The 23,299-nt window shown below is 37.6% G+C and overlaps 2 protein-coding genes across 19 annotated transcripts in view; one reads left to right on the forward strand and one right to left on the reverse strand.

Moving 5' to 3' along the window:
* The window catches only part of abi1a (abl-interactor 1a), a 64,666-nt gene extending 61,556 nt beyond the window's left edge, over positions 1 to 3,110 (reverse strand). For 5 of the 15 annotated variants that reach the window (XM_056249894.1, XM_056249898.1, XM_056249890.1 and 2 more), the window contains exon 1: positions 2,913 to 3,106. In XM_056249894.1, coding sequence (XP_056105869.1) covers positions 2,913 to 3,029 — 117 coding nt within the window. In that variant the 5' untranslated portion in view covers positions 3,030 to 3,106. Of the gene's footprint in view, positions 1 to 2,912 lie in introns of all 15 variants that reach the window. The other 10 variants (XM_056249885.1, XM_056249884.1, XM_056249895.1 and 7 more) reach the window with 5 other exon arrangements.
* A 1,121-nt stretch (positions 3,111 to 4,231) lies between these two features.
* On the forward strand, positions 4,232 to 18,162 carry acbd5a (acyl-CoA binding domain containing 5a). 4 transcript variants are annotated; one of them, XM_056249903.1, is made up of 13 exons: positions 4,232 to 4,330; positions 4,609 to 4,726; positions 7,475 to 7,595; positions 8,382 to 8,454; positions 8,555 to 8,672; positions 10,166 to 10,375; positions 12,662 to 12,877; positions 12,988 to 13,073; positions 14,267 to 14,480; positions 16,393 to 16,592; positions 16,685 to 16,744; positions 17,049 to 17,155; positions 18,130 to 18,162. In XM_056249903.1, exons 2-13 carry the CDS (start codon positions 4,639 to 4,641, stop codon positions 18,140 to 18,142), a joined length of 1,506 nt encoding a protein of 501 aa, XP_056105878.1. In that variant the 5' UTR covers positions 4,232 to 4,330; positions 4,609 to 4,638; the 3' UTR covers positions 18,143 to 18,162. The 4 variants fall into 4 exon arrangements, with proteins under 4 accessions (XP_056105878.1, XP_056105875.1, XP_056105877.1 ...); XM_056249900.1 differs by having other exon boundaries at positions 4,233 to 4,330; positions 17,046 to 17,155; XM_056249902.1 differs by having other exon boundaries at positions 4,233 to 4,330; positions 12,991 to 13,073; positions 17,046 to 17,155.
* The last annotated feature ends 5,137 nt before the right edge of the window (positions 18,163 to 23,299 follow it).

The raw sequence follows: 23,299 nt of genomic DNA on the forward strand, positions 1-23,299 counted from the left end.
CTATATTGTTCACTGTATAAATTATAGATTAATCTTTGTTAAAGATGTGTTTTGTTGTTTGATTAACATTATTGACGTCGACGGCAGCAGATTTTATAGGCAGCTGTCACTTTAAGACCCAATGAACAGATCCAATATAATGATCCACATCCGATTACTCTCTCAACTGTTTACATTCACTTAAGACAAAACCGACTGTGTTTACGAGAATACTTGCCAATTCAGGTATTTTAACATCATTTTGTGTATATGCATCCGTTCGAACGCAAGAAGGAATCAATTCAGTGTTCGCTCGCCATCTAAAACATGGCTTTCTGTGTGCGCGCGATTCGGGTGTGTACGGCTGTGTGCTAAGACAACAGTGCGCAATCAAATTCTCTTTCCTTGTGTGTGTAAAATCACGTAAATTGTCAAGAATAAACACGTGCAAATGATAAACTTTCACTCTGTTATGGTTAAACTTAGCTATTAATCCGAGTATCACGTGCCGAACCGTGGGGCCTGGTCCATATGGATCAACCGCGATCCTATTTTATGGTATATTTTTTGGTCTTTTTGACATGACCAAAACAGCATTTTAGAGTGCTTTTTAGAGTTTGACCGCCATTAGTCACGGTCTACTTTCATGGAAAATACCATTCTGCTAAACTTCTCTTTTCATGTTCCACTTTCAAAAGAAAGTCATAAGGGTTTGGAACGGCATGATGATGAGTAAATCAACTATTTCTATGACACATCTTTTGGATTTTGGGTAAAACACAAGGTCTCTGGATGTCATCTCTGATTTAATCCAGACGGAGGAAGATCAACATTTCCACATGGAGGCTATAAAACAGCAGCGCGACCTGCCCTGGCCCTGGAGGAGACGATCGACTTCACGACACTCCTTACATGCCTCTCTCTCGCTCTCTTACACACACACAGAGAGAGAGAACATGAGAAAGTGGGGCAGTGGCTGTCCTGGTTATAAAGACCCACTCCCACCATCTGCTGCCGCATCACCGCAGAGACACAGTCATTCACAGGAAGAGCCTTCATCCCGCGCTCAGGCATGATGTAAAAGGAAGAAGAAAGACACATGGTAGCCTGCAGGCCGGACTGTCAAGCCGGGGCTTGAACACTAGACCCAGTGGTTGGTTTCCCATCTGAGTCATCGAGTCTTCTTCTGTAGTATCGGTGCGACTCGAAGCGTGCTCGGTCATGCGGAGGAACAGGGTTGCCATTTTACATCCAACCTGCCGGGCAGCTTTTACATTTAATGTGGCACTACCTGTCGAGCAACTTTTTCTGCAATTAAACCTTGATAAACATCTTTATTACGCCACTTTGGTGCAGTAGATCTCACCTGTGGCTCGATCTTAGACACTTCTAACAGGTGTTTGTGTATCTCGAGAGAAATATTGGTTTGAAAGAAAGGGGTTAAACATGACACTGTTTGCAAACATCTGACGCAAATGATTACAGAGTGTCACTTATTTAAAATGTGATTTACAGGCTGTAAATCAAGAGTGCGCTGAACTCTCTTGACTGAGGAGGATCATTAAGCACCGTTGAACACTTCGAAAAATTCCAGTCATACTGATAAACGCTCAATAAACAAATCATCATTTGCCCGATCATAAATACATAATTCCTTCTCTATTTGATATCAAATAGAGAAGGAATTATGTATTTATGATCGGGCAAATGATGATTTGTTTATTGAGCGTTTATCAGTATGACTGGAATTTTTCCACGGTGATAACCTCAGTCTGGCTCTAAAGTATTTTACAACTTTTTCACACGTTTATGTAGTTTTACTTGCATTTAAAAAAATATCATTCAGTTAAATAAAAATATATAATTTTTGAGTTTAATAAAATAATGTAAATAGTTAGAATGAACAAAATAAATGATGTACGCTATACTAAAGAAAATTTAAAGAAATTAAATACATATAAATTGTTTTATTATATAAATTCAATAAAAATAAATAAAATAAGCTGGTCAAAAAAATTATCTGCCAGATCATGAACACATAAATCATTATCTTTTTGATTATTTCTTAGTTTAATACAATAATTATTCTAATAAATAGTTAAATTAAAATACATTATGTATACTAATATATACTCAAAGTAAATATATACACATATACATACTTGTATTATATAAATGCAATTAAAATAAAAAATATAAACTAGACCAAATAAACAATAATATAAAATGTTTTGTTTAATAAGCTATTTATATATCAAATTAATGATTACCAATATAAAAATGCTTTATATAAATACTAACAGTTGGATGATGTTAAATGATAAATGATATTTTTAGAAGTTCTGTCCAATCAGTTTTAGGGCTCAAATGCGAATAAGCAATATGATTTTAGAGTTTCACCAGAAAAAAAAAAAAATCACTTCCTCACTTTGAGGAAACAGATTTGATGAGATACGAGAAACAATGATCTATAAAACATGACTAACGTTATAGCTCGACTCTATGATCTCTCATGTTCCCATTTGACACGATAAGTTTATGAAAACACAATGAGTAGAACTAATCGTAGTTATCATCAAAACAGTCAGAAATGTGTCGTTCTAAAGACAAAACAAATCTCACATCCTCCTTTTTGAAGTTTGAGACAATTCTGGTGAATAAAAGCAAACTTCATTTGTCCAAGTTAAACAGTATCTATAGACACACCCTCAATGTAAACGACACAAACCCCGTACACGATTACAAATCCGATCTACAAAGCACTTAAATAAGATCAAGCTTTTTAAAAGATCGCCCTTAGTGTGCTCTAAATGTTATCCCACAAGCGGTTCGTCCCTGCTTTTCCATTTTACAACCAGATTTCCTGTCCGATCCCCACAGCAGTGTTGGAGATCAGCGAGTAGCCTATAACAGAGAAACACGCGCGCGCTTACCTGAACATAATTATTCTCACAGTAGTCCGCGACCCTCGTGAGGTTCTGGTAACTCTCTACGAGAGCTCGTTTACCGGCTGGAATTTCTTCCTCTAGTAACATCTGCAGCTCTGCCATCTTACATGTCTCCGCAGAGCTTCCTACTCGTCTCTGGGATTTGATTGAGAGCTCAAGCTCAGCCCTGGTGAAGTTGGAGTCGTTCTTTTGAGTCGAATCTCTCATTGAATCGGTTCGCAAAACAGGACTCAACGATTCGTATGTTTAATTCGCATGCGGGACTGAATCAGTACAAATCTGAATCTCGAGTCAACGACTCACTAAACCATTGAACCGAGACATGCGCGACTCGTAATGAGCTTTGGAGTGAACCGATTAGCAGGCAGGAATATTACAAACACACTAGAAATATGTTGCCAACTTGATTATATGACAGATTAATCAACACGCATATGAAAAGGAGTTGGTTAACTTGCAAAAAATCATGAGAAATGGTGATTGTATAGCCTAATTTAATCCGCATTAGCTTACATTTAGGTTCATAGTTGTAGCAAATGGGATAAATTACATTACAATATACAACCCTATAGCCTAACTTCATAGAGAAAAAAATACCAATAAACAGAAACGTGCCAACATGGTTTAATAATGAGCATTTGAAATATACTGCCAGGATCTCAGGGACACGTGGTGACGTAACTACGTATTGACGCAAAAGAATCAGTGAATTTTGTGTTTATTTAAACGGTTCGTTGCAAAGATCTGTTCAAAGGAGCCGATTCTATGAAATGAGTCTGATTCCCCCTTGCTTCGCTTTCGTCACACCGTACCAATGTGCATACTATCCATCCTAAATAGTATGTGACATTAGGAATTGTCAATACTATTTAGGGCATAGTATGCACATTGGGACGCAGCTTATGGTCACACAGCGTCACCTATCAACACAGCTGATAACAGTGTTGCTGAGCGAATGGAACGTTGGGATTTGTAGTGTTACAATTCATTTAGTAACGAGGGAAGGAACGCTTTAATGTGTTTAATTAAGTGCTACAGAGGATTGGTCTTCGCGTCGATTGCGCATAGAATTATTAAACGAATTTGTTTCTTTAGAGATATGTGTTAAAATATTGCTTGGCAGTTTCAAAGTTCGTAGCTAGGTACGGTTTTTATGTCATAAACCCCCTTGGGTAAGCTTACCTCGATGAACTACATTACCCAGAATGTTACGCGTGTAGGTTAAGAACTATGGTATTTGTAGGATTGAAATACCGTTGTTGCAAAACCCTCGGCAGTTTCGTTCTCTAAAGAAACTACAATTCCCTGTAAACACCTGAGGAAGGCTTTCGTATGTTGACTGTCAGGTACGTATTCATGAGGTCGTAGTCCTACCAGCAGCACAGCAGGTAGAGCAGCAAATGGTAAAGTATCAAATGCTAGTGCTTCGTCGCTTCAATCATTTCTAATGCAGGTTGATCTAGAAATATCACATTAAATAGTATTTGGTGCACTTTCAGTCATGTCTTGCTTGTCCTTCAGGATTTGTCGAGACATAAAGGGTTGTTTTTGGCTTTGTTTACTTCTTTTGGAATGATAAATAGTCGTATGAACTTGTAATAGCAGCTTCGATTTACTGTGACAAATGCAAGGGAAATGCATTTCCTAAATCGGTTAATATGTAATGTAACTTTGCTTGTAGGTTTGATCCAGATCTTGCTGTAGCGGTTAGATGGTCATGATGGAGGGGGACAACAAACCAGTCTACGAGCAGAGGTTCAATGCTGCTGTCAAAGTGATCCAAAGTTTACCTTCAAACGGTGAGTAGTTCGGTCAGTCATTCAGGTAGTGTATTGTGTGTTATTGCAGCAGTGCACGCGACCCCTCACCTACTGTACTACTTTTATTTGATCGCCGCAGTTTTAATCAAATTACAAGTGATGTCGGGCTTCTATGGTCAACGCGATTAGCCTACATTGAGCTGGGTTTAGACGCGAAACAGCTCATGTGCCACTAGCCCTGATCACAGTCAACGTGTGCTGATTGCTGATGTGTTACCATATGACAACATGCTAAAGACATGCTTATGGTATTTCTATGTAGAGGGATAGTCTTCTGTCTTCATTTACTTCAAACCATATGCTGTTTGTTTATGTATTTATTTTGTGAAACACAAGATAATAATTTTTTTAAGAATCAATAGTGCCTTCTTTAAAACGACATGAGGATGGCATTTTTTATTTTTATGTGAATTCACATAATTTGGAATGAATTCATGGTTCAGAATGGATCATATTTATACATTATATAGAGCTGGTAAGTCCCGTTGGAGTTTTACGGATGTAAAGTGGACCTCTAGGTTGAAAAAGCGTCAATGCAAGTGAATGAGAGAAAATAATTATTTTCTGATCCCGTTTGAATTGTGCCATGAATGTGAACATATGTTGTCTGTGAATTTTTTATATAATTTCTCATGTAACGAGTTTGACAGTATATTGTATGATTCTTTGGCTAGCAGTTGTGGAATAGACATAACGAGAAAGACTACACGTCGCATATGTGATGTCACCGCATAACACATTTTCCCTCCACAAATCACGGTGCGATAATCTAAGGAATTAGATCGAGATGCCTGTGTGTTTTGTACCCAAATGTCACCATTCAAACAAAGGCATGTTTAGCGGGATCCGTGTGCTAGTGGTGGTGACGTATATCAAACGCGTCGAAAGCAGCGAAGAGTTGTAGTCCACAAAGTGCTCTCACACAAAGTCTAACCGTATGAAAATTCTACCCGCTAAATTGTACCATTCTTTACACGAAAATTTATATAAAAAATTCACAGACAACATATGTTCACATTCATTGCAAAATTCAAACGGGATTAGAAAATAATAATTTTCTCTCATTCACTTGCATTGACGATTTTTCAACCTAGAGGTCCAGCGGGGTAAGCGGAAGGGGCGGGACTTACCAGCTCTCTCTCTCTCTCTCTCTCTCTCTCTATATATATATACACTCACCGGCCACTTTATTAGGTACCCCATGCTAGTAACGGGTTGGACCCCCTTTTGCCTTCAGAACTGCCTCAATTCTTCGTGGCATAGATTCAACAAGGTGCTGGAAGCATTCCTCAGGGACTTTGGTCCATATTGACATGATGGCATCACACAGTTGCCGCAGATTTGTCGGCTGCACATCCATGATGCGAATCTCCCGTTCCACCACATCCCAAAGATGCTCTATTGGGTTGAGATCTGGTGACTGTGGAGGCCATTTTAGTACAGTGAACTCATTGTCATGTTCAAGAAACCAATTTGAAATGATTAGAGCTTTGTGACATGGTGGAAGTAGCAATCAGAGGATGGGTACATGGTGGCCATAAAGGGATGGACATGGTTAGAAACAATGCTCAGGTAGGCCGTGGCATTTAAAGGATGCCCAATTGGCACTAAGGGGCCTAAAGTGTGCCAGGAAAACATCCCCCACACCATTACACCACCACCACCAGCCTGCACAGTGGTAACAAGGCATGATGGTTCCATGTTCTCATTCTGTTTACGCCAAATTCTGACTCTACCATCTGAATGTCTCAACAGAAATCGAGACTCATCAGACCAGGCAACATTTTTCCAGTCTTCAACTGTTCAATTTTGGTGAGCTCTCGCAAATTGTAGCCTCTTTTTCCTATTTGTAGTGGAGATGAGTGGTACCCGGTGGAGTCTTCTGCTGTTGTAGCCCATCCGCCTCAAGGTTGTGCGTGTTGTGGCTTCACAAATGCTTTGCTGCATACCTCGGTTGTAACGAGTGGTTATTTCAGTCACTGTTGCCCTTCTATCAGCTCGAACCAGTCTGGCCATTCTCCTCTGACCTCTGGCATCAACAAGGCATTTCCGCCCACAGGACTGCCGCTCACTGGATGTTTTTTCTTTTTCGGACCATTCTCTGTAAACCCTAGAGATGGTTGTGCGTGAAAATCCCAGTAGATTAGCAGTTTCTGAAATACTCAGACCAGCCATCTGGCACCAACAATCATGCCACGTTCAAAGTCACTCAAATCAACTTTCTTCCCCATAATGATGCTCGGTTTGAACTGCAGGAGATTGTCTTGACCATGTCTACATGCCTAAATGCACTGAGTTGCCGCCGTGTGATTGGCTGCTTAGAAATTAAGTGTTAACGAGCAGTTGGACAGGTGTACCTAATAAAGTGGCCGGTGAGTGTATATACAGTAGTCAACATTTGAAGTGGTCAAGAGGATCTAAAAATGTTCATCAAAGTTGTCCTAAGACAAGAACGGGTATTGTTCAAAATTCATGTATAACTTTGATGAAGGGTTTTGATCCACTTCAAATGTCGACTACTATAAATATTTATGTAAAGTTTATATTATTTTATAATGTATGTAATAGTATGTATTGTATATAAAAACATGTATTTATATATGCATGTATGTGTGTGTGTGTGTGTGTATATATATATATATATATAATATATATATATAAATATTCTTGATTTTTTTTTTCTTGACCAATCTGTAATATTGCAGTATTTTTTTGTTTTTCAATCAGGTTCTTTTCAGCCTTCCAATGACATGATGCTGAAATTTTATAGCTACTACAAGCAAGCAACACAAGGCCCCTGCAACATCCCCCGTCCAGGATTCTGGGACCCCGTTGGCAAAGCCAAATGGTATTGAACCTGCTGAATGTCCATATTTGTAAATTTATAAAGAAATGTTTAGTTGTAAATGTTAATAGTTTTTTAAAGGTTAACTTTTTTTAAATCACAAATAGGCCTTATTTTGCCTTTTTACAAAGTCTAGATTTTGAAAGATTTTTGTTTTCACATATTTTACATTTTTGGAGTTCCACTTGGTGCAACTATTGATGCTAAAATAGCATATTTCAGTTTCATATTTTTTTCAGTTCTACAATAATCTGCCATGTGTCTTTAAAAAGAGGCACATGGCAGTCTGTGCTCCAAAGTATTCAAGATTTATAACAACTAAAGTTGGAGATGTCATTTTGGGGTCTATGCCAGATTGCCAGTGTGAGTCTACATAATTTAGACCAGTGTCAATGACCTACTGAAACGGAACTGTTGGTCTGTTTAAAGTTCAGTGAAATAACAGATCAGTATCAGTAACATCTGATTCCTATTTCAGTAACTTTTTGAAATACCGCTCTGAAAGTTCCACATTTGTACTTCTGTAAAAATGTATTTTAAAATCGTTGTCGAAAATCTTTCATGTAACCGACAGAGAGTCTGATGGTTCATTAAGGAAATCAGTTTTTCCCACACATACCATTTTATTATGTTTCATGCTGTTTTTCTTCCTCCATCTCTTATACATTCGTCCTCCTGAGAGTTGCTTTAAAATGTGCAAACTCCTGATATGGTTGTGCGTGAGATGACAATATCAGTGTTGACATGGAGCTTATCAGTGAAGTGACCCTTCATGGTGCTTGTGTTTAGGGATGCGTGGAGCTCTCTTGGAGAAATGCCAAAAGAGGAGGCGATGGCGGCCTATGTGGATGACTTGAAACTGGTATTATGTTTTGGATTCTTTAGCAGTGTTTGAGAATGTAGTATGTAACGTAATTGTTTGTGTTTCAGCTTTGTTGTTTGGTTTTATATGTGCTGAACAGATTCTGGAAAGTATGCCTGTAACAAATGAGGTAGAGGAGCTTCTGCAGATCATTGGACCGTTCTATGAGCTCGTTGATGAAAAGAGGAGGATAACGCAAGTGTCAGATTTGAGCTCAGGTAAACTGACCAATAGTGCCCTCTCGGGTCTCACACAAATTGTATTTTGGCCAAAAATCAAAAGAAAAAATGCTTCTTTTTTTACCTTTAAGATAAGACTCTTCTTATTTCTTTTATAAATATGTTTATTTTATTGGTAAGAACTATAATAATCATTTTATAATTTAAGCACTTATAAAAAACATGGTGTCAATTCCAGACATTTTCAGCATTTCATTTGTTGTATTACGGAAATGAGACTTTTAAGGAAAAATGTGCCTCACTGTCATGTAAATAATGTCACAATGCCAAAAAATATAGTCCGAAAAATTAGGCTTAATATCCTTAATGTAAAATATACTTTTTTACCCTTTAAATTTGGGGTGAATTATGACTACTTTTCTTTTGAAAGAAACATCCTCAAAATGTTCTCTTATGTATCATACTTGTAATAAATCAAATGTAGCTGTAGCATCAATTCAAATTAAACATGAATCAAATCGTTAAAAAAAAAACTCACATAAAATTAAGTAAGTGTTCACAGCAATTGTTATCAGTTTCATTTTTGTAAAAATGTCAGTTACATCTGGAAAGCCTGAAGTTTTATAATAATTATATTGTAATAGGAACAAACATCATTAGAAAATAATGCATATATATATGTATATACTTTCTTATATTCTATATTTGCATGTATACAGTACACTTATACACTATACAGTATTGTGTACTTATACAATAATCCACATTTTAGTTTAATAATATTGCTTTTATTTAGTATGGTGGACATATTAAATTGATTAAAAGTGACAGCAAAATCTTTTAAATTGTTATAAAAATAAATTATTATAAAAATGTTAAAAAATATATTAAGCAACAACTCTTTTCAACATTGAAAATAATAAGAAATGTTTTGTGAGCAGCAAATCAGCATATTAGAATGATTTCTGAAGGATCATGTGACGCTGAGTAATGATGCTAAAAAAATTAAGCTTTGCATCACAGGAATAAATCACATTTTAATTATATTCATTTAGAAAACAATTATTTTAAATTGTAATAATGTTTCAAAATATCACTATTGTTTTACTGTATTTTTGATCAAATAAATGGAGCCTTGCTGAGCATAACAGACTTCTTTCAAAAACATTACAAATCGACCCAAAACGTAGGAACGGTAGTATTTATGTAAACAATTATAGCATCTTGTTTACATTAATTAACTAATCACCGCTTTGTTTCATGCTCAGCTCGCTTGGAAAGATTTGCTAGGCAACTTGAAGGCAAGTGAATATCAGTGTGTTCTCCCAGTGGCCTGTGCCCTTAGTTAGTAGTGCTATTATAGTCCAGGTGTTTCCTTTGACACCTCAGTTGTTCCCTCACTGCTATTATTAGTGTAGATTGCAGGGTTGTAGACAGTCCTGATAGAACAGACCTTTTAGAGAGTGTGCCTATCGAGTTTCAGAACATATCCTCAAAGCATCATCTTGCATATGTATTGTTGTTCCAACCAGGCTTCGGGAGCCTGCTAACGTCACCACCCAAAAGTGTCACAAAAAGCATCATCAGGACGATGGAGATGAACGGCACCCTGGACAGTTACTCCGTCAAAACACCAATAATGCCAAAAACTAAATTAATAGAGCTGGAAGATGGAGTAAATGATAATGAGGAGGAAGAAGAGGAGAAAGACGACGAAGAGGAGGTTAAAGAGGTGAAAAAAGGTAAACGTCATTATTACCACTGTTCATAACTTAATATGCGGTCACATTTTAATAGGAATCCACACGATCATGAGTTTCCCCGTGCAGATTTCACAAAGGGTTCATGTGGATTTGCCTCGTTAACCAACAGAAAGCTGCTTGGGTTAAAAGTGAGCTGTGCTTATACTATAATGACAATAAACAATATACCTTTTGTGCCTGCAAAATTTTACATGAACATAACATACTATGTACTTATTGAAGTAATGACACTAACTGGGTAATAAATAGGTACTAACCCTAAACCTTAACTTAAGTGACTTTACATTACTCAGTACTTTGTGGGTAAGTACACTGAAAGTACATTGAAATTGCACGTATTTTAAAATAAAGTGCAACCGAAATTTTGTTATGACCGCATCTTAAAAATGCCCCTATTATGCTTTTTCGGAGATTGCCTTCATGTAGTGTGTAAGGTATTTAATTATTTAACCTTTATTTAACCAGGAAAGTCACTTGAGAACAAATTCTTATTTACAACCGCAGCCTGGCAGGAGAATAACAAGCAGAGATTTAAATATGTGTCTATATTTTCAGTGATTTTTGTAACATTTGGTGCAGCAAAGCTTAAAGCAGAACAGTCACAAACACTTTTCTTTTTGGGAATATCTAAAAGAAATATAAATCGACTATCTACTTGATGTTTTAACATGATGTTGCAGCATGTCTTGGATGTAGGTGGGTGAAAAACCAGAAATCTAATAGAGCTGACCTGTTTGTGAATGTAAATGTCTTGCATAGTTTCAAAGATCAAACTGCAGATAAATTGAGTTATTGTCTCCCAAAAGGAAGAACGGATCAAAACAAGTCGTCAGTAATCCCAGCCTCACTTCCATGCACTTCCAAATGATGAGGATGTGAATTAAAATGAATTTTCGCAATGATTTTATAACGATTGTCTTCAACAAACGTCTCATCTACAACATACGACAAACTACATAAAAACGATTAGGTTGATCAAATACTTCTTCCAATATTTCTCTATCGGACTTGAAACAGTAAAACCTACGCCATAGTTACTGTTCGTGTCACATTCACTGTGTATACAAGTGCTGAGGTTGGAACTGAAATACAGATGTGATAATGGGCGTTTCGTTTCTGATATGCGCTGTATGCAGAAGACCAATCACAACAGATTGGGTTGTCTGACCAATCAGAACAGTAGGATCTCAGAAAGGTGGGGTTTAGAGAGACCGAATCCTTTACCGCACCGTTTCAGGCCCTGTTTACACCTCGTATTAAGATGTGTTTTGATCGATCGGATCACAAGGGGACAGCCCTAAATACAGGTGTAAACGGGGTCTAAAATGTTTTAAGCTTGTCCACTTTCGACCACTTCCAGAGGTAGTTGAAAACGCGTTCGACCGGATTGCTTTCGTAGTGTAAACGCGCATGTGTTCGAACAGCCACAAAAGACCTACTACTCTCCGCCTACTGACCTAACGCATAAACATTATGAAAGCCACACTAGGCAGACAGGATTTAAACTTTGTCGGCTGTTGACCCAAGAGTGGTTGGAAGACGGAAAACATACCAAGCACAATGTTCTCTCACCATTCCTGATTTCTAACACACACACACACACACACACACAGCGTTCGGCTGGTCTTACAGCTGTCAGAGCAGAAACTAAAGCTGATTCTCTCTGCATGGTTTTCCGTCATCTCCGAACGTCTTCAAATATACGTGTTCAAATGTACATTGCGTGAGCTTATTTTGTCAATTAGATCGAAAGATCTGAAAAAAAAACATCCATTTACCCGCCCATAGACCCTCCCCTCGAAGAAATGCAGGACAGAAGTGTTTGAAAGTGGACAAAAGAGACAGATTAAAATACCAGGTGTAACAGGAGTGTCTTCCTCGTCTACTTGTTTCAGATACTGTAAGAAAAGATGCTAAAATTGACTGTATATTAGGCTATGATAATTTTTTATTTCTTTTTTAACCTTGGATGCATTTAAACCTATTGAAGGAGACCTCCAGAACAAAATTAAGAACCTTTAAAATAGTATAATAGGGGCACTTTAAAAGTCGAATAGTCTTGGAGAGCCGTGCATTAAAGGAGGGACTTGAGTCAGAGACTATTTCTAGATGCTATTTTGTAGTGGGTCAGTTCACGACAACTTAGATGCCCTAGAAATAGAGCATATAGCATTGTGAGCAGTTTTGCGTTGGTAAGCAACTCTAAATTTCTTCATAATACATGCAATAATCATACATTTGCTTTCTCAACAACTTTTTTTTTAGCCTCACAACCGAAGAAAAGGGCTTCTACAGGGAGACTTAAAGGAGCGGTATCTAACGGCAATATCAGTCAACATAAAGTCCTTACCAATGGAACACACGGGTCTATGTCTGATCTGAACAGGCAAGAGTCAGAAGAAGACTCTGAAAGCATTAACCACGCCGGAGACATCGGAGAGCTCAACAGACACATCAAAGGTGAGGAGAAGGACTTTGAAGGTAATCATTTACCGATATAACTAAGACTTTAAAAGTAAGATCTTGAACACACTATCAGTAGTTATCTGAACTTAAATTCTTAAAGACTCAATGTCTTGCATATGAAACAGAAGATGTGTCCAGCTCTCACCATGTGGCCAGTGATTCGGACAGCGAGGTGTACTGTGACTCTGTCGACCAGTTTGGCGGGGAGGAAGTAAGCAGATTTCAGTTTACACTTCCATCGTGTCCCAACCATAATTTACTTGATGCTGAGAATTTAAAGGGATACTCCACTTTTTTTTGGAAATAGGCTCATTTTACAACTCCCCCAGAGTTAAACTGTTGAGTTTTACCGTTTTTGAATCCATTCAGCCGATCTCCGGTTCTGGCGGTACCACTTTTAGCATACATCATTGAAGTGGACAAGACCTTTAGCATTTCACCAAAATAAATGACCAAAGGGTTTCGATATTTTTCCTATTTAAAACTTGACTCTTCTGTAGTTACATCGTGCACTAAGACCGACGGAAAATGTAAAGTTGCGATTTTCTAGGCTGATATGGCTAGGAACTATACTCTCATTCCTGCGTAATAATCAAGAAACTTTACTGCCGTACCATGAGTGCAGCAGGCGTAATGATATGACGCAGCGCCTGAAAATAGTTCCGTTGTGTTGAAGGAAGGTGGCCTATTTTCAGGCGCTGCGTCATATCATTACGCCTGCTGCACTCATGGTACGGCAGTAAAGTTTCTTGATTATTACGCAGGAATGAGAGTATAGTTCCTAGCCATATCAGCCTAGAAAATCGCAACTTTACATTTTCCGTCGGTCTTAGTGCACGATGTAACTACAGAAGAGTCAAGTTTTAAATAGGAAAAATATCGAAACTCTTTGGTCATTTTTTTTTGTAGAAATGCTAATGGTCTTGTCCACTTCAATGATGTATGCTAAGCTATGCTAAAAGTGGTACCGCCAGAACCGGAGATCGGCTGAATGGATTCAAAAACGGTAAAAACTCAACAGTTTAACTCTGGGGGAGTTGTAAAATGAGCCTATTTCCAAAAAAAGTGGAGTATCCCTTTAAGATACGTGTGCGTGTGGTCACATTAGTGAAATGTTGGCAAAATGTTGTGGACAAAGGTTAGGCATTATCTATTGTCAATAGTGTGGCAATGTTTCAAACCAAGCAGTTTCTGTTGGCCAGAATATATTACGAAATATGTGTTGGGAAATCTTTCACCCTCAAGTGAAGTGGATTCCTATTGTAATGACTGGATTTTTATTGCAAATTTGCCCAACAAACGTAAATGTGACCGCATCATAATTCTGCAGAGCACCTCTGCAATTGTTTGCCTGATTTCTAGCAAAATGTCAGCAATGCTTGTGGCTTTGCTCCTGGACACCAGGGATCTGAGACACACATCAACCACTCACTGGACGTGGCCGAGGAGAGCCACAGCAGGCTGTCCTCCACAGAGGAGGTCCGATCACAGGAGGAACTGGGACAAGAGGAAGCTGCACAGCACGGAGGAGAAGATGGACGGGGCAGCGGAGGAGCTTCTCAGAGACAGGGACTTCCTGCGAATAGAAGTAACAGTTCTGTGGTCAAGAGGGGAAGAGGTAAAACCTAGCAGCCAAAAACAGTAGCGATCATATATAAGCTCTGTTTCAAAACCTTGCTTTTATTGTCTACTCACACCGAAGTTATTTTTTGTTCTTCGCTTAAGAAGTTTGAAAAACCTTTGCAGCGTTATACTGTTAGCAAGCATCCCGCTACTGCGCGCGCTGCTAAGAGCTGATGACAAAATTGACGACACTTTATGCATACGCTAGCAAACCTAGTATACTTGGCAGTGGTGGACAACGTACACAAATCAAGTACTTTAGTAAAAGTACTTGCATTTAAATAAACTTAAGATAAAGGTACTTATTAAAAGTAAAAAGAACTGATGGATGAATGTTTATTTCGTAATTGTATATACTTGTATACTAGTTTTATATTAGATAAGGAGGGAGGGGGTTTGTTGGGTCTGACATCATTATGAATTGTCAAGTAGCCAGCACTAGTCAGTGTGTTAGTGGATGCAGAATGCATATGTATTGATCTGCATGTAAGAAAATTCTTGTTTTGGTTTATTACCTAAACTTGTCATACACTATCAAAACATTTGGAAGGAGATATAGCATAGTATTTGAAAATGAGGAAAAACAAAATGCGTGTTGACAAAGAATATAAAAACAGACATCACATAGGGATAAATGCATAAAAAAAGAACATTATGCAAACATACTAGATTTATAGAATTTGATCTGCTACGGAAGTAAAAGGAAGATGCATGGGCATTCATTTGCATTATTTTACAGTTAAGTTTAGGTTTTGTTTTTTTAACCTAAAACCTACCCTGTTGAGATGGTGATGTGGACATGTATAACAGCAGATTTTGTTCACAAACAACTGACCGTCGAGACCTAAATATTATTTTCATTTATTGCACTCCAAGGATCTCCCGGTTCTTGGCTAATTTTCAGCCAGACTTGTGAATTCAGTTAACTGGAGACTCTGAGTGGATTTTTAATAGGCCCATTGAAAAGAATCAGCTCGTTCACGAATCAGACACCGCTGTCTTGGAGCATGTGACGATTTCTTCAGTTCAAAGTAGCGAGGAACGAGATGTGTTTTAGTAATTGGAGTAAAAAGTACAATATTAGGCTTTAGAATGTAGTAATTTTTCAAGCATTTGTACTAAACTGGAGTATTTTTATTTTTTAAGTACTGTAACAAAGAAAAAATACTTTGTTACTGTCCACCGCCGGGCTTTAGGATGGTGCGTTACAACAGCAAAATCAAAGAACGAACTGGTGTGATGTCATTTCAAACTAAATCAGGCCAAACCGTATCGGGGGTTTCGCTTCAGGATTTGAAACCGCTCTTCAAAGCAAACTTTCAAGAAAAGTTTGTTCTGGCTGTTAAATGCCTTTGAACTACCATTGGTCCGTGGCGATTACATAATAGGTAGATGTGGCGCTGAGGCTCCGCCTTCTTTGACGTGGAAAGTCTTCTCCGGTTCATTTCTTCTGTTCAGTCCGTCAAGGTCAGAGGTCAGACGTCCGCGAGTGAAAACATGAACGCACGGGAGAGCCGCTTTATAGTACAAATGGAAGTTATAATTCTAATTGAACGAGACACTGACACTGTTTTTCATGTTTAATACTTTACAGCTACTAGCTTTAAAGCAATCTATAACGTATTGTATTGTTTTTACCCCTAAGCGAAGAACCTTGCCGTGAGTATATCAGGGTTTTTACGAGCACAAACAAATATTCGGTTAAAATAGTCAGCTTGGAATGAAATATTTTAACAAACTTTTCCTGACAATAAAGACATCTGCATTGAGTGCACATATGATGCCTTAAAATGCTTCCTAGGTAGGCAGTTCACTAGGGTTTGGAACAGAGCTGAAGTCCTCAAGTAAACCCTGTTTCTTTAATCTGTTAATGATCTACAGAATGTTGTTTGTCTCGTGTGTATCAGGGTCCAGGTCACCTGCCTCTGGCTCCGGGCTTGCAGGACCACAGCAGGGCAGTGGGGGAGATGGGGAACGCTGGGGGACGGGCGGACCTGTGATGGAGAACCTCAACCAACAGATCATCTGTGCTCTGGCCAGACTGCAGGAAGACATGCAGAGCGTGTTAGAGAGACTGCACACGCTAGAAGCTCTGACAGCCGTACAGGTTACAAACCCTCACCTTTATCAGATCAAGCTAGAGAACACAGATTCAATCTGAAATATAACATTATTCATTTGTCATGTGCCACTTCTCAGGCCCGATCCTTAGCGCTGCCGTCGGACTACCTGTCACCACCTGTAAATAAAACTAAGAAGGTAGAGTCATTATAATACACTAATTTAAGAGTTTTAAGACTAAATAAGAGAGCATTCCTGTAGCTCAAACAGCTAGCAACACCAAGGTCATGGGTTCAATTCTCAGTGAATGCTTGAACTGATAAAATTTCTGCCAAATGCACAGTTGTAAATGTTATTTTGTACCCTGGTCATAAGAAGGACAGTTACTTATCATGTCCCAGATCATTTTATGTGACTATGCCATTGCCATAGAACGAGTGCTGACATAATATTTGCATTTTGTTATTATTATAATTGTTTTGCTATTTACACTTTACAGAAGCCATCCTGGTGGCCTTTTAATGTGTCTCCTGGAACTGTGGCCTTCGCCGTCATCTGGCCATTTGTGGTGCAGTGGCTCATCCGTCTGTATCTGCAGCGCAGGAGAAGGTACGCACTGTCATGTTAGCTGTGTAACGCAATACTATTGGTTTTATTTTTGCATTTGTACACTACTGTTTAAAAAAAGAAGAAATTAATACTTTTATTCAGCATGTGATGTATTAAATTTATTAAAAGTAATAATGTAACAGAAATATATATTTTTCAAATAAATGCCGTTTGAATCATCAAAGAAACCCCCACGGACAAAAAAGGAGCAGAAACAAGTGATAAAAGCTTTGCTTATGCATGTTATATTTTTTTGATTTTCTCAGCTTTTTTTATGAAACTTACCCACATTCAAGTGTTGATAAAAAAGAATGTATGCTAGAATAAAATAATAATTTTATTAAGAAGCTAGAATAAAAGTGCATCACAGGAATACATTTTACAATATATTCACATAGAAAACAGCTTTCTAAATTCCAATTATATTGCACGATATTATAATGTATGTTTGATAAAAAAATATATGCAGCCTTGGACTTTTTTCAAGAACATTTATAAAATCATGCTGACCCCAAACTTTTGAACGATAATGATGAATGCTGTGCAAGTATAATTGCAAAATTCTAATAGATGCCACATTTTCAAAACCTTTTTATAGTATTTTTAAAAAATCATAGCCAGTATACAGTGAACACTGCATAGTCTGAACATAGCTCAGGTAATTATTAACAGATATGATCATATCCGGGTTAAATAAAATAAAACCAAGTTGGAAAAATTAGCATGTAAAAAACAGGTTTGTTTAAAGTTGGCATGAAACAGAAGTTGCGATTAGTCTTTTCTTCTCAAACAAGAACAAATGTTGGGCGGGACTTGATTTTGTCCACAAGGGGAGTGGATTGGATGGTTGTGGTTTGCTATTGGTGGATCTCATGTGAGTGACAGGTTATCCCGCCCTCACGCCAGTAAACATCATCACAGAAGAGATGATTTTGATTTCATGGTGACTTTAAGATTGTATCATGTTGTTGCAGAAGAATCAACTGAAAGGAATGAACTGGGCGTTTCTCTGCCTGTCCCGTGATCTCTATCTTCTGCTTTTGCACTATGATGAAGACGACTCTTGAGAATCAGCGAACGGAAAGACTGAGTGAATGTACAGCATTACAGCTTATCATTTTTTTTTACCTTTTTGTTTTTTAGTGTAAAATTTACAAAGTGTGAAATCCCTGATTTGGGTAATTAAAAGTAGAATTACTATCTTTCGTAGTAGTTATGAAAACCCAGTTAATAGAAATGCATTATTATAACTTTTATGTCACTTATATATCATTCAGTGTTCTGTGCTCATAGCTGCTAACTGTCAGTAATACTATAGCAAAGATTAAGATGCACTGATGAACCAGAAAACAGCCCACATCAAGGGCTTCGAACAGCAAATTTGTTAGAGGTACTAAGAGTAACATTTTTAATATCTAGTCTTGACATTTGCTCAAGTGATCTGTGGTGCTTATCAAAGCCATAATGAGAAAAATCATGCGTATTTAAGTGACCCTTTGCTTTGCAAATTTATGGAAAGGGTCAGAAGGCAATATAGAGATCTATGTTCTTCATCCGCTCAATATCCCATCATGATTCCTGAAAGATCTGGCCTATCAGACACCCTTAAAAGTGTGTAGACGCTGAACCACACAACACAAAAATTGCCGTGTCACTGCATTAGATACAGAATATTAAAGCAAGTGTCATTTCTTTTAAATAGCGATAACAAGCACACTTTAAGAACTTTTTGCCAAAAAAGTCTAATTTCAAATAATAAAGTAAGCATCATTTGTTTGGAGATGCAGTGACATTCAGACGTATGTTAGTGTGATTCAAGTGTGCAAATACTTTTTGGGTCCAATGTATTGTGTCGATGCAGACACACCTACACACATTTCTCAACATGGTTGCGTCGTTACTGATGTTATTACGTGGCTGTGGTGAATTATTTGAATGTTACTACAAGGTCTGTGTGCATGAGAAATCCTAAACCTGTGTCAATGTTTGCAGGGTTGAGATTGAAAACTGCCCAGTTGAAATGTAAAGCACTTTAGATGAACGTGAAGACAGTGACTAAAACTAATACAGGCTGCAATCTAATGAATCATTTACATAGGCAGTTTTCTTTTTTTTTTTACTGAGACATACAAGTGTTTTGTTCATTGTAGTTTGTGTAAATGAGTCAATAATTCCTTTAATAATTGTATATTAGAAATTTGTGCAAAAATATATACATGAAAAGTTCTATTTTAATTGTACTATAATGTAATGTAGCATTTGCATATATTATTCATGTCTGTACTACTTTGAATCATCTGTAGAGCAGGAGGTTCTTGATTTGATGCTTTTGTTCTGACGAAACATTGTTCCTATTAAAACAGCAGGTATATGATAAGCGCATGTTTCACCACTCACAATACATGTCATTCAATATGTTAGACTTAAGCATTATTAAAAGCTTTTGAAAAACTGAATGGTTTTTATTTCCATCTTGCCCTGTATTTAATGATATATTTGCTCTTGCATTATCAGATGTATGTATTTATTTTTTATGTGTTGTATTTTATATAATCTTTTAAAAAAATCCCTTGTAATGTACCTTGTAATACACAACAAACTTGGTAGAATGGTTGTAAATTCTTCATAAAACATCTGCATTGATGACACAAAAATAAGTGAACAAAAGAATTTATTACATTATGACCACGTTGTACAAGTTTGTTGGTGTTCAGTCATCTTTGACTGAAAACTATACGTTTTTTTTTTTGTTTTGTTTTTTACCTCAGCAGAATGGTACAAAACATGGTAAAGGTACTATGTGAAGAAAAAAAAAAATCATGGACATGATTCGATAAGGTTAAATGGTCCTGAAAAAATATTCACACTTGTACTTTTGCATTAGAAACGAATGGTAAGTGAAATTAATTTAGTGAAAAGGTTTGGTACTGGCCAAACAAAATATTACTGAAAACTATTTTTTTTGTACAACCTCAAATTTTGAACTTTGTTTAGATTCATGGCTTTGATTTATTTCACAACAAATTTAAAAAGTCTTTTTATGCATTTTTCACAATAAACAATCTTCTATAACTTGTTTTAGATTTTTTTTTTTTTTTACTTTTTTCACTTTTACAATAATTGCAAACTGTCTTCTTTAAAAAGAGACCAAACTTAAATCTTTGGTCCAAAGTATTCGAGATTTACGGCAGATTAAGATACTCAAAAAAGGTAATAAGTGGACCATAACTATTCCATAAATATAACCCTTCCCAGATTGATGGCATGGCAGCAAGATTTGCTTCTCTAAGATCATTGTTGATATCTTTCCTCCTTGGTATTCTGTTAACACACACCTGAATGCTCCAGACAAGCAAACTTCCAGAACTTCTGCTTTCATAGAGTTGGTCACACTTACTGATGATCAATTAATCAAAGTCATTTGGTTAGCAGCGCCTGCCGCCTGACTGTTACTTACCCTCTTCATTCCTATGGAAGCAGTAAATGTGCACTTAGTTTGTAGGGATTTTACATTTTGGCCTAGTTTTTGTTAAATAAATAATAGGGTTGGGTACCGAAACTCGGTGCCAATAGGGAACCGGTTCCGACGTAAACGGTAGTAACCAGACCGAATAAGAACGAAAATTTCGGTGCCTGATTTCGGTGCCTAATTTCATTAGGCACACACGCGCGCACACACACACACACACACACACAAGGTCTCTCGCTCGCTCTCTCTCCGCCGTGCGTGTGCTACATGGTGCTACACAGTTTGGAGCACAGTTTCTTCTGTCTCGCATGCGCGCTCTTTCTCACAAGGTTTGGCTGCATTTCACGTGTAAAATTACGTGTCAGAACGCCCTCTGGGTGTGCCGATCTGCCGATAGTCTGAATCCCATATAGAATCAAGCCAATTCATTGGCTGATGGCGCGGGCGCCGCATCGACGCACTTACGTCGTCATACTATGTTGGCGCGCGCGCGCCATCTGCTCCTCAGATTTCTCTGCCGAAAAAGGAAGCTGGTCGGCAGCGCGAGGAGCTTGGCAGCGTCCCGTTCCCTATTGAGGGATATGTTACACCAGTAACCAGAGATGTTCTCTTTCATAGGTTCACTCAGCGCTGCGTAGCTAAGAAGCAGTGAATTTGTAGGCTGCTGTATCACGTGCCGTTTGAACTGACGCACAGCGATCTGTCACATTTCAAAGAGCCAAAAACGTTATTTATTGTGTGAATCTCGTAAAAATATTGACAGAATCTGACAGCTGTGGATTTGTTCCATATCAAAAGTAACCTTCTCTGTCTTGTCTGTCAGTGTCCTCTTTGTCCGCGATTTTTCTGTGTGAAAAGGGTCATTTGCGTGAGTCTCACGGTCAATGCGTGAGAGTTGGCAGCTCTGCCTGTTAGAAATCCTTATTAATCTCCAGTATTATTACATTGTTTGATACAATATTGGGTTACACTTTATTTTAAGGTGTCCTTGTTACAGTGTAATTATATATTTAAGTACAGAGTAATATTAAGTAACTACATGTACTTACTATAGGGATAGGGTAGGATTAGGGTTCGTTTGAGGGTTAGTTGCATGTAATTACGCATAATTACTACAGTAAGTACATGTAACATATGTAACAAGGACACCGTAAAATAAAGTGTTACCCAATATTGTTTCATTTGATATTATGTAAATATGAATTTTTATTTTATATTGGTTTTATTATTACCATATGTTACTTGTATTTATATTGTTTAAAGATTTAAGTTAACATTGTGTCCAGTTTGGCCCTGTAAATTAAAGGGTATTATTTTTTTGATAAAGTGTGTGCGGTTTCATTTTCTTAAGTACCGATTTAAGAACCGTTTAAGCACCGGAACTGTTTAAAAAATACCGAGTAGGTACTGGAATCGGATAAAACCCAAACGATACCCAACCCTAATAAATAATGACATGGTGTAATGTGTCATGTGTTGTTGTTCATCTGAGGTTGTATTTACCTAATTTAACCTACCAAGGACCAGACGATTTTTTTGTCCTGATACATAAAACCATAGAATTTAAAGGGATACTCCACTTTTTTTGGAAATAGGCTCATTTTACAACTCCCCCAGAGTTAAACTGTTGAGTTTTACCGTTTTTGTATCCATTCAGCCGATCTCCGGTTCTGGCGGTACCACTTTTAGCATAGCTTAGCATACATCATTGAAGTGGACAAGACCATTAGCATTTCTAAAAAAAAAAAAATGACCAAAGAGTTTCGATATTTTTCCTATCGTGACATCGTGCACTAAGACCGACGGAAAATGTAAAGTTGCGATTTTCTAGGCTGATATGGCTAGGAACTATACTCTCATTCCTGCGTAATAATCAAGAAACTTTACTGCCGTACCATGAGAGCAGCAGGCGTAATGATATGACGCAGCGCCTGAAAATAGTTCCGTTGTGTTGAAGGAAGGTGGCCTATTTTCAGGCGCTGCGTCATATCATTACGCCTGCTGCACTCATGGTACGGCAGTAAAGTTTCTTGATTATTACGCAGGAATGAGAGTATAGTTCCTAGCCATATCAGCCTAGAAAATCGCAACTTTACATTTTCCGTCGGTCTTAGTGCACGATGTAACTACAGAAGAGTCAAGTTTTAAATAGGAAAAATATCGAAACTCTTTGGTCATTTTTTTTTTTAGAAATGCTAATGGTCTTGTCCACTTCAATGATGTATGCTAAGCTATGCTAAAAGTGGTACCGCCAGAACCGGAGATCGGCTGAATGGATTCAAAAACAGTAAAACTCAACAGTTTAACTCTGGGGGAGTTGTAAAATGAGCCCATTTCCAAAAAAAGTGGAGTATCCCTTTAACAATGCCCCCTTTCTTTTTCACACGACATGTATATATACATATACATAAACTACATACACATATATATATATATATCCATGGAGTCCATACCACAGAAACAGAAAAAAATATATTGTAGCCTCGAATTAAGAAATTCGTAACTCATTTTACTTTGATATTTATATTTTTGGAGATTTCTTTCTCCCACACACACTCAGCAATCGAAACTTCTGGTGTGGTGCTCAGTTGCGCCGGGGCCCATGGAAGATCAGGCCTCTATATTATATGCATATTTCTGTGAGAACCGGCCACCAGGTAGTGAATTTATTTATT

This window comes from Rhinichthys klamathensis, unplaced genomic scaffold (assembly GCF_029890125.1).
Source record: "Rhinichthys klamathensis goyatoka isolate OS25496 unplaced genomic scaffold, OSU_Roscu_1.1 h1tg000064l_1, whole genome shotgun sequence".
NCBI classification, from domain to species: domain Eukaryota; kingdom Metazoa; phylum Chordata; class Actinopteri; order Cypriniformes; family Leuciscidae; genus Rhinichthys; species Rhinichthys klamathensis.